Raw genomic sequence first — 16837 nt, 5'->3', positions numbered from 1 at the left:
AACTTCCAGCGCACCCCAGTAATCCACGTACCCCGCTCGCACAGGCCCAATCGCGTGTGAAACTTCCCGCGCACCCCAGTAATCCACGTAGCCCTCACGCACAGGGCCTGCCACGTGTGAAACTTCCTGTGCACCCCAGTAATCCACGTACCCCGCACATACAGGGCCAATCGCGTGTGAAACTTCCAGCGCACACCAGTAATCCACGTACCCCGCACACACAGGCACAATCGCGTGTGAAACTTCCCGTGCACCCCAGTAATCTTCGTACCCCACACACATAGGGCCAATCGCGTGTGAAACTTCCCGCGCACCCCAGTAATCCACGTACCCCGCTCGCACAGGCCCAATCACGTGTGAAACTTCCTGCGCACCCCAGTAATCCACGTGGCTCGCACACACAGGGTCTGCCGCGTGTGAAACTTCCCGCGCACCCCAATAATCCACTTACCCCACTCGCACAGGTCCAATCGCATGTGACACTACCCACGCAGCGGGGTACGTGTATTTGGTGGGGTGCGCGGGGATTTTAGCGCACGCGGCTGGCGCAGAAAGTCGCACGCGCACACTGTGCGCCAGGCCCATGCGCCACTTGTGGACTGAATTCTATGAATTACCCCCTATGTTTTTGCAAAATTATCTTTTTTAAAATTGTATCAATTACACCTCAGAGATAGGTGAAACTTGTTTGAAATACACATAATTATAAACACTGTTTAGTGTTGCAAAGGAATTTCAGTCTGCAATTTGAATGGTCTACAGAGTCTTTCCATTTTTATTTATTTACTTCAATACGTAGTTTATGAATGAATCTATTAGCAAACAAAGCTTATTAGAAGTGTGTTCTTCACAGGAGTGCATTTGGGTCACCTACTGGCAACAGTGGGCTTATATATTGCACCTTTTATACTTTGCCAGCATATGTATTGGAACATTTCCCCTGTCAGGTTATTTTTCTGGTGTTCATTACTTTGTTTAAAATCCAATGCTCTTTTGTCTTGCACACTTTCTTTTAAGGGGATGGTCAATTGAACAACATTTGTATATTTCACTTTAATATATGTTCACTTACTGTGTGTATATTCATGGGTGCCAGCTTTTGATGTTCGGTATGGGGACAGACGTTCCCACAGAGTGAAGCGAGGGAGCCATGCTCATCCCCAGTCAAAACAACACATTTTACAGCACATGTTGCAGCAGGAATAGGAAAAAAGCCATATGATTTACAGGAAGGTATAAACATATAACATCTCAGGAACAATCACCTAACCTTCTGAGTTGACTTTGCAACATTCTGCTATAGGACCCCCTGATATTCCCTCACCTGTCAAACAGTTTGGCCTGCTCAGCCCTCCAATCAAGCCCCATGGGGTACATTAATGAGACATCCTGCTAATTTTGCAGTGAGCAGCATTTGATGCACCCATATGGTTACAACGCACAGTACCACTCCTGCATGGAAAACAACACTCACAGACTCCAGTTATTCCTGGTTCTGAACCTATCCTATCCTCACTAACCCCCAGCCCCCACTGGCCCTCTCTTGCAGAACCACACAAGCGCCTGGAGACAGCCGGTGGGTGGTGGCGATGCACAATATAAATCAACATAACAGTTCCCCTAACCAATCCCAACTTTTGTCATGCTGGAGAAGGACGAGAACGTGGAGACCTTGGTCTTCAATGCTGCCCCTGTTTTATCTGTATTATTAATAAAACAGGCATTTGCCATTTACCTTGACTGTTTCCATCATTGGGATTGCCCGGTCCGTCTGTTCCGGTAGCACTGGGGCTTTCCAGTGCCACCTGAACACACCCCTGGCAATGCCAAGTGCCCCTGATGCCGCTCATGGCCAATGATGGCAGAAAACTGTACTGTAGGACTAGGTACTCAACACAGAGTCACAAGTGAAGAAGTGGGGGAGGAAGTCATCAAAACGTCCAGCAAACTAGCCCATCGTGTGTGCATGTTTTGTGTGTAGTACATATCAAAATGCCCCGTGTATTCTGGGACGTTTAGCCCTGTTATGGTAAAAACAGAGATGCAGTTATTAGAGTTTGTATCTCATAAAGCACACTAATGAAAGTATTTACTATAAAATAAAGGAGCAATCCTGACCCCAGACACCAGTGCAAAGACCATACATACCATATTAAGAAGGTAGTTGCATTGTTCATGGAGCGCAAATATGTGAATGGACTCTTTGCTCCTCCCCCATTTTGAATGTATTATTAGAAATGTATTACAACATGAATAAGTGCGTACTGTAACAGAATGTATGATACATGTTCTTTCACTTTAATACAGCTTGTAAAGCAACACAGACGACAAAAGAATTGTTAGCAAATGTCTTATGCGGGAGCAAGAACACAATTACAGCACAGTACGGCAAAGTATATATACAGTGCAAGGTTCATAATTCTGTGCGATGTTGTCTAGTAGTTGTGCCAAGAATTGGCTACTAGACAGTTGAACTAAATGAGGGGAAGGAGGTGGAACATTTATAGAAATCAGGGGGTGACGTTTGACGGTTGCCAATGAACCAGCCACCAGTTTTGGGGAACAAGGGGTGGAGTTGTGCGGGGAGATTTGACAGCCTCCAGGAGGCCAGCCAGCCGACTCAGGGGCCAAGGGGTGGACTGGTGCAAGATATATACAGGGGAGATGGTGGCTGGCTTCGTGTGGGCCAGCCACTGGTCTTTCTGTAAAAGTGGTGCTTGGAGTGGGGGGGATAATAGAAGTACAGGAGGGCAACGGATTCCTTCTTTTCACCCACAAGGATACGTTTAATTTATTCCTACAAAGCTGGGTATGGTCATACTCAAATCCTACATGCACAATGGCGAGGATGGCATTCCTCAGAAGAAGAGCAAGGGCCACCTTGTTCTCCGAGCCATCAAAGTTCCCTCGCTTGCACCAGTGGTCGTATTGCTCAAAAGTAACCAAATGTGTAAACAGAATTATGCACCAAACAGTGCACGCACAAACTAATAATTACTTTCTCACTCTCTGCTGAACAGGTGTTCAGTGTATGATCGGAAAAAAGGGGTGCTTAGACTCTTCACGCGGCATAACAAGCCTCAAAAGGGAAAGAGGAGCGCAAGTCCCAGGTTCCAAAGGGCTGCCCATGGGTCAAGCAGCCAGTGGGTTGGGCGTGCAAGTGGGTGAGGAGAAGACAAGGGGTACCTGGGTGAGAGTGGATGATCAGATGATCAGAAGGCGGAAGGGTACTGGGGCGGCGTCAGATGCTGAGAAGGCATGTGGGATTATGGGTGACTGCAGATTTAGGAAGAGGTGCTGGGGGAATGCCTCTGGGGGTTCAATCTGTGTGCTGACGGGCATGGAGGCAGGTTTGGTACAGTCCCTGATTCAATGCCACCCTCAATCGAAGTGTCCCTTAGGCTAACATCCTCGTCATACCGAGCGCTGTGTGCCATGAGACATCAAGGGCACGGATTTGGTGTCGCCGGCTCCTAGGACACTTGTTGACTGAGCACCTCTTGCTGGGGCCATCCTAGACAGAGAGGGTCCAACTCACTATTGCTATAGCAATCCCACTCTAGGGTACAGTCCTTCGCCTCTTTCTTTAGCATGAGACCACCCAAATGTCAGAGAAAACATGAGAATAAACAGTATTAGTCAACTTAAGTCCATTCACTCCACTATCCAATCCTGGATGGCAGAAAACTGGTTATGCCTTAATGGTGAAAAAACCAAACTTCTGCCGGTTGGATCTCCTGTGACACTTAAGAAACTGGACAAACAATACAGTTCTTTCATGAACGACAACCTATCAATCCCCGTATCGCAAGCTGCCAAGACCCTAGAGGTCTACCTGGACTCTGACCTTTCCATGAACAGGCAGGTCAATGCCATTGCATCATCCTCAGCTCACCATTCTAAACTGCTCAATGCAGCCAGACCCTTTCTGTCGGAACAGGACTGTCTTACCATTGCAAGAGCAATTATTGGATCTAGGTTGGATTACTGTAATGCCCTTTTTGTGGGGACATCCGTAAAAAATATAACTAAGCTCCAGAACGTACAGAATAATGCCTTGAGGGCGGCCACTGGTATTTCCAAGAGAGAACATATCAGGAAGCAGGTGCATTGGCTCCCCATTAAAGAAAGGATCATCTTTAAAGCTCTTGCTCTGACACATCAATGTGTCCATAAACTAGCACCCGTATACTCCAACAGGATCTCCATGCCCAAATCACAGAGAATGCGGGACGGTGGGTCCAGCTTTTTAGTCCTGGCAGCAAGGCACTAGAATGCTCTTCCTCCTCACATGAGGTGTATTGAGTCCCACCTAGCCTTCAGGAAGGCACTAAAAACGATGCTGTTTAACTAAACAAGCTATTGGGTCAGTCTTACCTTGGTAAACATAAGGTTCCTCTCCGGCTTTCATGTGGCACGTAAAGTATTTTTTCTCCTTTTACAGTAATCTCAATCTCATTTGAGGAGGAATATTCTATATGCATGTTCAATATAACCATTGATCTAATGTAATTGGATGGAAACTCAATGTAACCATGAGTAATTCATCTGAATGTAACTAAGACTACTTCACGATAACCGCGGGCTGTTAGTGCGCTCTACAAATCTAAATAAATAAATACAGACTCTTGCCTAGCAAAGAAAGCACAGATGCCAGAGAGAAGGCAGAGGAGGGGCTCAGGGACCAAGGGTTCATCGTTCCAAGACTTTTCTAAAGCAGTGGTTGTCAGTGAGCGAAAAGGATGAAAGGTTGAATGGGAAAGCGTGAGTGCCCGAGTGGTAAAGGAAGAATCAAGTTGGTGAACACTTCAGTGATTGAGTGAGATGGGGATGAACGGTGGCAGACTGTGAAATGCTAAGGGGGAAATGATGAAATGTGGAGTGCAGGAGGGTAAGTGACATAGTTGTTTGGCTGAATTAAATATACATACCTTAATACCTGAGTGTAGTAGAAGCATGGATGTCTTAGCGGGAATGGAAAAAAAGGAATGGTGGCGTTTATTAGTGCAAGTGGGTCAATTGAATTGAACCAATGAGAGCCTAGTTGGTAGGGTATGATGGGTAGAAAGGAATTTAGTGACTGATCAGTAAAATACCTATCACGTGTAATGCCATGCTCAATGGTGCCACCAGGAGTCTGCAGAGTGTGCAGGTCCTCCTTCTGTAGATGGAGATCATCTAAATGTGGGGATTCTCTGAAGAAAGATAAACATAAACAATGTCGTTAATGAACGGAGAGCAGATTGGAGTAAATTAACCAGGAAGGGGCGGAGATAGTGGCTCCATAGTGCAATGCTTAGCGGGTCAATGGCAAGTAACTTGCTCGCAAATGCGGTTTCCATTTTGTGGTCGGGAAGGACCATCCAAGATGAGGGTGATCAAATCTGAGCCTCTGTGGCAGGGCGCAGGTCTTGTAGACACTCCCTGGCTCCATGGTCATTGAATAAGGAATGTCCAGCATCTGCATTCCGGTGGAACGGCAGAATAATTGGCTGCAGACTCAATCGTGTGCTAATTACGACTGTCTGCTAAAATTGGATCCTCTCTTAACACCCCACAGATGGGCAATGCGGAAGTCAGGTGCAAGCAGATCAGGGTGGGAGCTTGGACCAAAGCAAGGAATGCCTGTGCAGCAAGGGTATCACATTCATGCAGGGATCCAAGTGTTAAGCAGAAGAGGCAAGTGCAGAAAGTGGTTGTCTGTTGCAAGAGGGTGAGGGGGGGGCTTTATTTATTTATTTATTGCATATTTGTAAGGCGCTTATACAGCCAGTAAATTGTGTATCTAAGAGGCCTTCAAAACGGCCTTGCACTGTGACCTTCTCATCTGATGAAGGACAGGCACAATCCAGGAATGGTTGATAATACAGTGAGCAGACCAACAGCTGGCATGGTCCAGTGGGGTTCTACCCCACAACCCACAGAAAACCTTGTTCTATACACATTCACTTAACATTGTACACTTGATGTGCAGAGAGTAAAAACAGAGTCTTTCGCTTCTCCAATACAGAGATAGGTCACATGAGGGCAGGAATGTAGAATTGTAGACATTCGTGAGGCAGGATGTGCTGCTATGGTAGTACACTTATTATGAACAGGGCGGAAACGCTGTGCAATAACATGCATGCCTGTAACCAGGAATGCAAGCACTGAACCTGCATCTCATTCAAATGATGAGAACTTCCCTAACGTTAGGTGATGTTTCCATGGTTTCAAATATGCCGTGCCAGTCTGCCAATGCTGTGGCTTGATAACCCCAAAGGATGGCATGTTCGTCCACAATGTAGAGTCACTAAGGCTGCCAATTGGCACAACTGTGGTCATCTTGTCTTTAGAAGCAACAACCCCCGGTATGTCAGAGGGCAGTGATGGAAAAAATTACAGAGTCATGTTGTATCGTACATGGAAATAAAGTTGGGGCACCTGCTCGGAGAAAAATGCTGTAGTCCCAAAGAGTTTTTATTTTATTTCTAACGGAAGCCACCTACTTCTGCTGATCCCCACAGCTGACAGCATACCCCCACAACCCAGGACACTCATGATTTCCCCACAGATTTGGAAAGGGTGCACTAAATCTCTCATAATTCCACAGTCTCCTGAAGGAAAACCTGGACCGAACCAGGAGAAAACACTCACCAGTCTCGGGAGGACAGCTCAGGGGCAACGTGCTCGCCTTGGAAGTAAGACGACATGGAGCAACGCAGGTTCGATCCCCGGGTCCGCGCTTAGAAACCTCTAGGTATTAAGTGCGTTATAAATAGCCTAACATATCATATCATTACAGGGACAGGACAGCTTGACGGGTGAGAGAAGACAAGTAATGGGTGTTTCAAACCCCAGGGATGATAGGCCGGTGGATGCCACAATCCGTACCCCCAAAAGGGGAGAAAGTACCAACCCTCACCCTCTTAAAAATAAAATGGAGAATCAGATATTGTCACCTCTCTCACTCTCCCAGGGAACTTTATCATATTCAGAGCAACCTGATGAAAACAGGGAAATCCATAAGGCTCTCCACCGGGAGATAACCTTCCCCACGCAGACAAATAAGTGAGCGCTGCAGATAAGAAGTGGCCTGGCAGACTAGATATAACCAAGATGGCTACCCCACCTCTTATAGCTTCTGTCTCATTGAGCCCACCCCAGCGGACTGGCTGGAAACAAGCTGCTGCAGAAAGTCATGATGGAGGATGATGTGAGCAAGTAATTGGAGGAGGTTGTGGAGCTTAAAGAGGAGGTTTGGAGAGTTTAAGGAGGAGGTTGGAGAATTTAAGGAGAAGGTGGCAGCATTGTCAGAGGGGTTTGGCAGATTCGAGAAGGGAATTGTGTAGTTGTGGCAGAAAGTCAGCAAGTTGAAGGAGGTTCTTGTAGATTTTGGAAAGGAGGTTGGAAGATTGACAGAGCAGGCTTGAGAACAGTAGACAGTACCGTGTGTGATAACACAAGTTATTGGTGACACAAGCAGTTAGTGGTGATATAAAATACTGCTGATGCAAGCAATCAATGACATTTTGGAACCATTGGGAGATATTGAATATATCCCCTTTTGGAATGACAAAAGTGATAAATGCATAAACTATGTGAACATATAATATCAACTGTTTACAACTGGCTACACTATCTTCCATTAAATAACATGGAATGAAGTCAAAAATAAGGTAAACACATGGTCCAGGTGTAGGATGTGCCCCATGACATGGAGTTATCTGGCAACTCTGCTCCCTCATGAGATGCTCTGCTGGTCCTATGCCCTTTTAGCCTTTGCCCCATTGTGAGCCACTCTCCTCTGGTCCATCGACCCCCTGGTCCTTGTCTCCTTAGTGAGGCGCTCTCCTCTGGTACATCACCCATCTTCTCCTTAGCTGCTTGGGGAGTCACTCTCCTCTGGGCCTTTGATCCCCTGGTCCTTGGTTCCCTAGTGAGTCGCTCTCCTCTGGTACATCAATCCTCTGCTCCTTAGCTGCCTGGTGAGTCACTCTCCAATGGTTCATCAATCCCCTGGTCCTTGGTTCCCTAGTGAGTCGCTCTCCTCTGGTACATCACCCCTCTGCTCCTTAGCTGCCTGGTGAGTCACTCTCCTCTGGTCCTACGCCTTTTGGTCCTTTGCCCCCTAGTGAGTCACTCTCCTCTGGTACATCCCCCCTCCGCTCCTTAGTTGCCTGTTGAGTCACTCGCCTCTGGTCCATCGATCCCCTGGTCCTTAGCTCCCTAGTGAGTCACTCTACTCTGGTACATGACCCCTCTGCTCCTTAGCTGCCTGGTGAGTAACTCTCCTCTGGGCCTTTGATCCCCTGGTCCTTGGCTCCCTAGTGAGTCCCTCTCCTCTGGTACATCACCACTCTGCACCTTACCTGCCTGGTGAATCACTCTCCTCTGGGCCTTTGATCACCTGGTCCTTGGCACACTAGTGAGTCACTCTCCTCTGGTACATCACCCCTCTGCTCCTTAGCTGCCTGGTGAGTCTCTCTCCTCTGGTCCATCGCTCCCCTGGTCCTTAGCTCCGTAGCTAGTCGCTCTCCTCCGGTACATCACCCCTCTGCTACTTAGCTGCCTAAAGACTCACTCTCCTCTGGTCCATCGATCCCCTGGTCCTTGTCTCCCTAGTAAGTCACTCTCCTCTGGTACATCACCCCTCTGCTCCCTAGCTGCCTGGTGAGTCACTCTCCTCTGGGCCTTTGATCCCCTAGTCCTTGGCTCTCTAGTGAGTCGCTCTCCTCTTGTACATCACCCCTCTGCTCCTTACCTGCCTTTTGAATCACTCTCCACTGGGCCTTTGATCCCATGGTCCTTGGCTCCCTAGTGAGTCGCACTCCTCTTGTACATCACCCCTCTGCTCCTTAGCTGCCTGGAGAGTCACTGTCCTCTGGGCCTTTGATCCCCTGGTTCTTGGCTTCCTAGTGAGTCGCTCTCCTCTGGTACATCACCCCTCTGCTCCTTACCTGCCTTTTGAATCACTCTCCACTAGGCCTTTGATCCCATGGTCCTTGGCTCTCTAGTGAGTCGCTCTCCTCTGGTACATCACCCCCAAGCTCCTTAGCTGCCTGGTGAGTCACTCTCCTCTGGTCCATCGCTCCCCTGGTCCTTACCTCCCTAGTGAGTCGCTCTCCTCTGGTACATGACCCCTCTGCTCCTCAGCTGCCTGGTGAGTCACTTTTCTTTGGTTGAAGGTTTCCTTTTGAGTTGTTTCTTTGATCAGTTGATACCCTGGTACATAGGTGCCTGGTCAAACGCTGGCAAAAATAAAGAGAAGCAAAATACTTCTTTTTTTCAGTGGTCTTTTGTGCCTAAAGTGCACTTTGAGGGTCCCAAGTTCACATCCCTGCTTGGTGTGCCCATGCAATCAAAGTTGCACTAATTGGAGAACGATATGGTAACAATAACCACTTCAAAATCACTGTGCCTCCCATTCTAAATGACAATATATCTTAACACACAGCTCCTCTACCAAAGCTCACAGCTTATACGATGGAAGGTACATCAGCGGAAGGCACATGTCTGCATTAAATGTCCCTAAACTCCACACTAGCCCACCACAGATACCAACCCAACACCCCACATGCTTTCAACACCACTCTGACAGACACTAAAGACAACCACACAAATGGTTTACGATAGCAACCTGTGTGCACTTTAACCACTGCGCCAGACAGCTCACAAAATATCTAAACCTTGCACCCCGCAAAGACCCCTATCTATTCAGATCTGCACACTTCAACATTGTAACAAAGGAAACTTGCCCTGCTGCCCCTGCTACTATGTTAGACCCCTTCCCCATCTCTTGGAGATCCTGATGCAAAACGAATCTGCGAAAAATGGCAGAAGGTGTGCTATACAAGACTCAATAACATGGCGCAATAGGGTGCAGCAAAGAGTTTCCCTCATTCTCCTGGGCGGTATGCTGAATGGCCTTAACAACTTGGGTTATTGGAAGCAAATTAATGTTGGTTCTACCACAGTCAGTACTCTATAGTATAACCTCAGGTGTAATGACTGGCTGGTGAAACGCTATATCTGCCAGTCAAATCGAGTGATATTGGGACTGAGGGGGTGGTTAGTTCAACAATAATGCAATTCTAGGTGACGGCCTCAGAGGCAACAAATAGAGGAGCACAAGGGGATACCATTGTGTCCCTAAAATCATTAAATATGCTCCATTGTAAGAAAGTCATTTTTAATAGTTTGAACCTACTCACTTCTAAGAACTCCATCTTTTGCAGTTAAATCTCAAAGAGATTACAATATTTATCCAAGATCACACACTTTGGTTAAACACTGAAACAGAAATGTTAACCCACTCTGCAATTTAGGCAATTGACCTCATACATTCTAAGAGTTACTTTGTACACATATGTAAGCATTGAAATGTAAGGCCTACAATAATACTGTTTTATAGTTTACTTGCAAAATACACACATTGCACAGTAAATCAATATGTGAATCCTCACAAAAAACAAGAAAGAATAGCATTGTAGCATTATATTCAACTGCTTGAATGCAAAGCTAGAGGTCCCAAAAGCAAAATAATGCAATCCTGAAAAATCTCCTATAATACACCACTGTACTTTCAGCACTTTAGGACAGTTACTAAAAGAAGTTGTGTAATAACTTCTCTTGGGTATGGAGATTCTCAAAAACGTCCATATTGTCCCGCAAAAATAACTTTGCACTGACTTTGCACGGACCAAATACACTTTTCAGAGTTCCTTGAATCAGGGTTTGTGTCAGTAGTGCAAAGTCACTTTTCAGCAGAGCAAAGTCACTTTGAACCGTGCAAATAATTCCATGAATCAGGCCCATAATGGATAGAAATTAATCTATTAAAAGGGAGCTTTATTGGATTACTTAATTTGGCTGTCTTGGAAGCAGACACAGAATTTCTAGGTAACCAGTGCTGTGTGGGGTCTTTCAGTTGGAAATATCCCATCTGCGTGCCAATTGCTTAAACTTCCACATATGAGAAAGGCACTGCTGATAGCAAAATAAAAGTGGTTCAAAAATAATTGTGAGGTTGTTAAGGTGCTGGCCGCTGTGTGCATGTGTCAACGTAGCTGTGTCGTGGGTAATATGCTTTGCTTAAAAGTGAATAACCTCATTATAAGCGCACATTCGGACAAATACTCTGACAGCCAATCACTATCCACTGCACTTTTTTCTCAACATCTGAGACAAATCGATGCTAAATTTGTCTTGGAAAGGGCGAAAGAAAATCTGTCTAGGATGCTGTCGGGAGCCTTTAAACTAGTGGTACAGGATACCAATGTCGCATATTACACTCCCACCTCTGATTTCTATATAGTGGAAGGGTTATCGACTATGTCTAAAGCATGAAGACAGTCAAAGGGAATCTTTCTTTCATGTCTATGTAGAAGAAAGACTACCTTCTACAATATATGTCACTGATATAGAATGAGGTACTCCTACAATTGTGCTTGTTGCAGAATTTGCCAGGAGTTTATTTACTGCACGGCTCAGGGAGGAGCTGACAAATGATATAGCCCAGGTCTACTAGTAGGGGGGCTCAGATATATATGTCCAGATGACCCCCTACTGCTATTGTGCATAAGGTCTTCAGCTTCTCCTCGCTGATTTCCCCCAATGTGACAGTAGAAACCTATCTGAGTCACTTATTATTACACGGACAGGGAACAGTTTGCCCGGTTTGCTTCTTATTAACATTATAATAATATGTTATATAGGGTGTCATCAAGAGTTGGGGGGGTAGCCCATACATGCAGCAGTAACGACATTACCGCTCGATTTAAGAGTACACCCAATCGTGAGTGTGTGTGTTTACCCCCAGCTCAGAGCTGGGGGTAAACACGCTGGAAAAATGCTGATTTTCAGTGCAATTACTGTGTGGTAATACCGCCAACAAAAATTGTGCTGAAAATTCCCCATTGGGTCCAATGTAACGTTTACCCCCAACCCATGATCCGGCAGTAATACCACCGGATGGGTGGGCAGTAAAGCAAATAAAGTTGTCCGGTATCACAGTCGGGATACTGCCCAACTCGTGATGAGGCCCAAATGTATTTACTAGTATGATCTTGCATCTTGGACCCAAATATTAAACATTGATGGGAGCAATAATAACAATTATACACATTTTCATAATCATAACAACATTGTCATTATCATAACAACATTGATAGTAACAATAATACATTATTACGAGATATTAATTCAACTTTGCTTCTTTAGTGTGGATACGTACTGCATTGGCTAGAGTAACTGCATCCAGCTCCAATTTCCCAATATGGCCACAGAATATACTGCTAACAATGTAGATCATGAACATCAGCAGCTGAGAGAGGATCTGTTAGGAGATGAACATGAAATACTGTGAGACGTGCATGCCAAGGATCAAGGCAAAAGAGACAATTAATCAAAGAGCTATGAGCCGAAGCAGGAACAAGCACTGGCACTGCCAACCTTCTTTTGCTTTTGTGTAGGCATGGGAAGGGCACTTGCCAGGTACTGCTGTAGACGTAGTAACTGCCTACTGATGGTGGAGTGCCTGGGCATCTAACAGCAGTGCCTGGCAGATGCCTGATACTTATACACAAACCAAAATAGTTGGCTTTGCCTACACTTGGTTTTAACAGGACTTCAATGAAGAACACGTATAGTGCTTATAAATGGAATGGCAGAAGCCAGACCTGGTAAAGACATTTATATTACACTAGTAGCGGGTTTACAACCTCAATTAAGTTATTAACTCTCAGAAGACTCCTTTGAAAAAACACTGGCAGGCACTTTGAGTGCACAGTTTAATGGAAGGCTTGATTGAAACGAGCATAAAGAGTTCCTGTGAAGGAGGTGTTTTGGGCAGGGAGGGGCAGGAACTGCGTGGGAATGTTCATAGGGTTTAGCATGTACATGGGGAGTTAATGTATGGGTAAATAACGAAACAACACCATAAAGCTTTGTGTCCCTCCTCAGATGCCATTTCTCCCAATCACTAATGCACAGAACTCCATGTTTTGACACAAACCTTTCAGCGATGTGCCATTTTGCTGCACCACTGTGGCTGCAGAGCCAATTTCAGCGCAGTCACAGTAGCGCAGGAGCCAACTCAGTGTGGGTCATTTGTCAATTTGGCTGTGAACAGGGTCGGATTGGAAAGTGTCCTGCAAAGCAATTTTGAAAAGTTGGCCACCCTATTGCAAAGGGTAATTTATCCAGGTGTGAGCTTTTGGGATAGCATTTTCTGTAAAGTCATGAATTGATGCGATTCACAAATGATGGTTTGAAGTCCACTTTTTTTAGGCGAGGGGTGGGCCACTTTTTTGAGGCGAGGGGTAGGCCACTTTGTTTTGGGTGTCCAGGCCTATTTCTTGTCCCAGTCTGACCCTGGCTGTGAACATGTGATGTTTGCAGGAGATTATTTGGCACTCAGAGAGCGATTAACAAATGGCCGGAATCCACACAATGTTGCTGCAATGCGTGTCTTTCATGCCCAGATGTACAGTAAGTGTGAGTGCGCTGTTTCATTGTACCCAGGAGTCCTTATCATTCTAGAGACGTTAAGGCGGACAGTAAAGTCAACCATATTTTAACAGTTTGAAAGTTGTTAAAATCAGCGTATGCGTTTATTGGCATTTGTTCTCCTCTTGCAAATAATATACTTTTCAGTGTCACAGGAGGAGGAAGAGGAGGGATTTATCGTCCTACATTTAACTGGTTAACTGCAAATAAACACAAGAAAGAAAGGATTGTACGTACCTTGTTCTGCAACATTGTAATGCACTCTTCAGATGGGCCAATTAAAATTGGGCAATCTCACTCCCTGATTGGTCCCGGACACCGAGGGTATCCGGGTCTGAAACTATGGCCTCATTACAAGTTTGCCGGTCTGGAAACAACAGTGCCGGTAAGATTACCAGAACCGTTGTTTCCGGACCGGCAAACTACGAGTCTGCCTGCTGGAGCTGCTGTGCCCGACAGGTCAGACCCTGCCATACACAGTGGCCACAGTAGGCAGACCGTCACGCAAGCACTGACACTGTTAATAACGGTGCCGGTGCTTCCGTGGTCCACATTCCCATGGTGTCCTAACCTACCCACATCAAAGGTAGAACCCTCGACTTGGTATTAGATCTCAACTGTAACATTGCCATCACTGACATTGTCCCACAACTCTGGACGGACCATTATCTAATAAACTTTACCACCACACTTGATCTCCTCAGCCCTAAATCTATCAATATGATACCCCCCTACCTACCAGAACTAAAAAAGATATTACTGCAGAAAAACTCATCCCTCTCCTCCCAGCTAACAATGGCCTAGAAAATAATACCGACCCAAACACCTTAGTGCACACCTTCAACAAAGCTATGACCACCGCCTTAGACACTATCGCACCAACCAAACTGCGCAAAAGCAAGCAGGAAGCGCACTTGAATGCCTGGTTCACACCCCAACTCAAGGACCTAAGAAAACAGAAAAGAAAGCTCCAAGCTATCTGCCGCAACTCACCTACTGAGAACAAGAAAGATAAACTAGCCAAACTATCCAAACTTTATAAGAAAGAAATTATCAACACAAAAAAAAATCTATTCAACGATAGAATCACAAAAGCCAAATCAAAAACCAAGGAACTCTTTTCCATCCTCCGGGAAATGGAAAATCCTTGATCCATCTATCACAACAAATTAAAGACCCATCACTACTGTGCCGTTCCTACTCAAAATCATTGACAGAGTAGCCTACTTACAAATCCAGGACTACCTGGAAGCCAACCACCTGCTAGGCTCTCGGCAATCAGGCTTCCGCCCCCTCCATGGCACTGAAACAGCCTTTCTAGACCTCAAGACAAAGATTGAGGAGTTAAAGGACAGTGGAAAAACAGCGTTGCTACTCCTACTGGACTTGTCAGAAGCCTTTGACCTGGTGGATCACGCAGTCTTATGCAGCCACCTTAGGCTTGCTGCCAACTTCACATGGGAAGCTATAGCATGGGTCTAATCCTTTCTAGCTAACCGGACTATGAGAGTTTTCTCCACCTGTGTCTCACCCACTATGTATAACATTTTCACCAAGCAACTGTTTGACAAGTTGGACAGACTGGGCGTCACCTACACTAACTATGCAGATGACACCCAGATCCTCATACCCTTTTCGGGCAACTATGAAGCGGACTCGGCTTTGGTGAATAAGATATACAACCTCATTCAGGCATGGATGGCGACCCACGGCCTCTGCCTGAATGACGATAAAACCGAGATACTCCTCCTCGGATCTGACTCCAACTTAAAAAAACTATCCCCAAACTACGCACCCTTCAACATTGATAACAATATCATTAAGATTATGCCTGTAGTAAAAACCCTAGGATTCTATCTGGACTCCTCCCTCACCCTTAAGAAGCAAGTTAGCTCTCTCGCCTCCACAACTTCCTACACGTGCAAATTAATCCGCACGGCCAGACCATTCCTCTCCAGCGCTAGCTGCGTCACCTTGGCCAATGCTGTTATCATGTCCAGGTTAGATTATTGCAACGCTATGTACTCAGGAGCCAACAAGTATGTTATTGACAAACTTCACTGATTGCAAAACAAGAGCAGCGCTGAAAGTCCCACCCAGAGATCACATCACTAAATTCAGGAAAGAGACCCACTGGCTAAAAATAAAAGACAAAATATTCCTTAAAACCATCTCTATCCCATCCAAATGCCTAAACAATCTAGCACCCGCGTACTTAGTGGAAAAAATCTCCAGGAGAACCACGACCCGACCCATGAGATCTGCCAACTCATTTATGCTCGAAATCCCCAGATTTAAACTGACAACGGCTGGAGGAACTAGTTTCCCAGTCAAAGCTGCGCAAACATGGAATACACTCCCTGTTGAACTTAGACGCCCCCTACCCTATGCCAGATTTAGTCACAACGCTCTCAACTGGCTCCGCACTAATGACTTATAACCTTGTCCTCCCCTCCTGCCGCTCTACCCCCTGACACATACTGCAACTATTACACCAGACCCTGCTGGCATTCACCTACCCTAAGTATAGGCAATGTTTAACCGTGTTCCATTATATATGTACCTTTGATCAGCTATATCTTGTACTATACACTGTATTGTATGCTGTACTCACATGTATGTACCTGCCTGAGACTGGCACTGTAACCAAGCTTCAAGAATTCTTGTACTGCTGCGCCCAGCTACCTAAGGGTTTGGTGCACATTATCAAATCAATAAACAAACAAACAAACACCAAGAATATATTGGCGGTCATTACATGTTTGCTGGTATCCTGACAGTAATTCCAGTGGGATACCGGCAAACGGACCTACGGCTACAGGTGCCTGACATCCCTGTATTATAGGTATATTACAGGTACTGGCAACAGCGGTCCTTTCCCATTCCATGGGGCCTCATCACAAGTGGGGCGGTCCGGTGGCGGTCCAGAAACAAGGGTGCCGGTAAGCTTACCAGCACCCTTGTTTCTGGACCGCGACAATATGAGTTTGCCTGCCTGGGCTACTGCACCAGACAGGTCTGACCATGCCGGGTACAGCGGCCCTGGTAGGCAGACTCATCACAGAAGCATCGGCACAGTACCAATGCTTCCGTTAACCCATTCCCATTGAGTCCTATGAAACTCCACGGGAATGGGGACTAACATTTTCTGGCACCCAGCTTCCCGGTCCGCCGGGACTTTGTCCCGGTGGCACCGGGAAGCTAGGTGCCAGTAAAATGTTAAGAGTCCAGCGGCAACCCGCCGGAAGCACCTGCAGGGTTACCGCTGGACACATAATGAGGCCCATGGAGTCCTAAAATTGCCAGTATTACCGGCACTGTTGATACCGGTGCCAGCGATACCAGCAAT

The 16837-nt window shown here is 46.1% G+C and overlaps 1 protein-coding gene across 1 annotated transcript in view; it reads right to left on the bottom strand.

Annotated features, from left to right (window-relative positions):
* LOC138488296 (multidrug and toxin extrusion protein 1-like) overlaps positions 1-16837 on the bottom strand; it is a 419915-nt gene that overhangs the window by 317176 nt on the left and 85902 nt on the right. Inside the window, exon 2 of the mRNA XM_069615179.1 lies at positions 12215-12316. Within this exon, the coding sequence (XP_069471280.1) occupies positions 12215-12316 (102 nt within the window). The remainder of the gene's footprint in view (positions 1-12214; positions 12317-16837) is intronic.

This window comes from Ambystoma mexicanum, chromosome 9 (genome assembly GCF_040938575.1).
Source record: "Ambystoma mexicanum isolate Mex_15411 chromosome 9, UKY_AmexF1_1, whole genome shotgun sequence".
Taxonomy (NCBI): Eukaryota; Metazoa; Chordata; class Amphibia; order Caudata; family Ambystomatidae; genus Ambystoma; species Ambystoma mexicanum.
The sequence above is the reverse complement of the archived record's forward strand: the minus strand, read 5'-3'. Positions and strand labels throughout refer to the sequence as shown.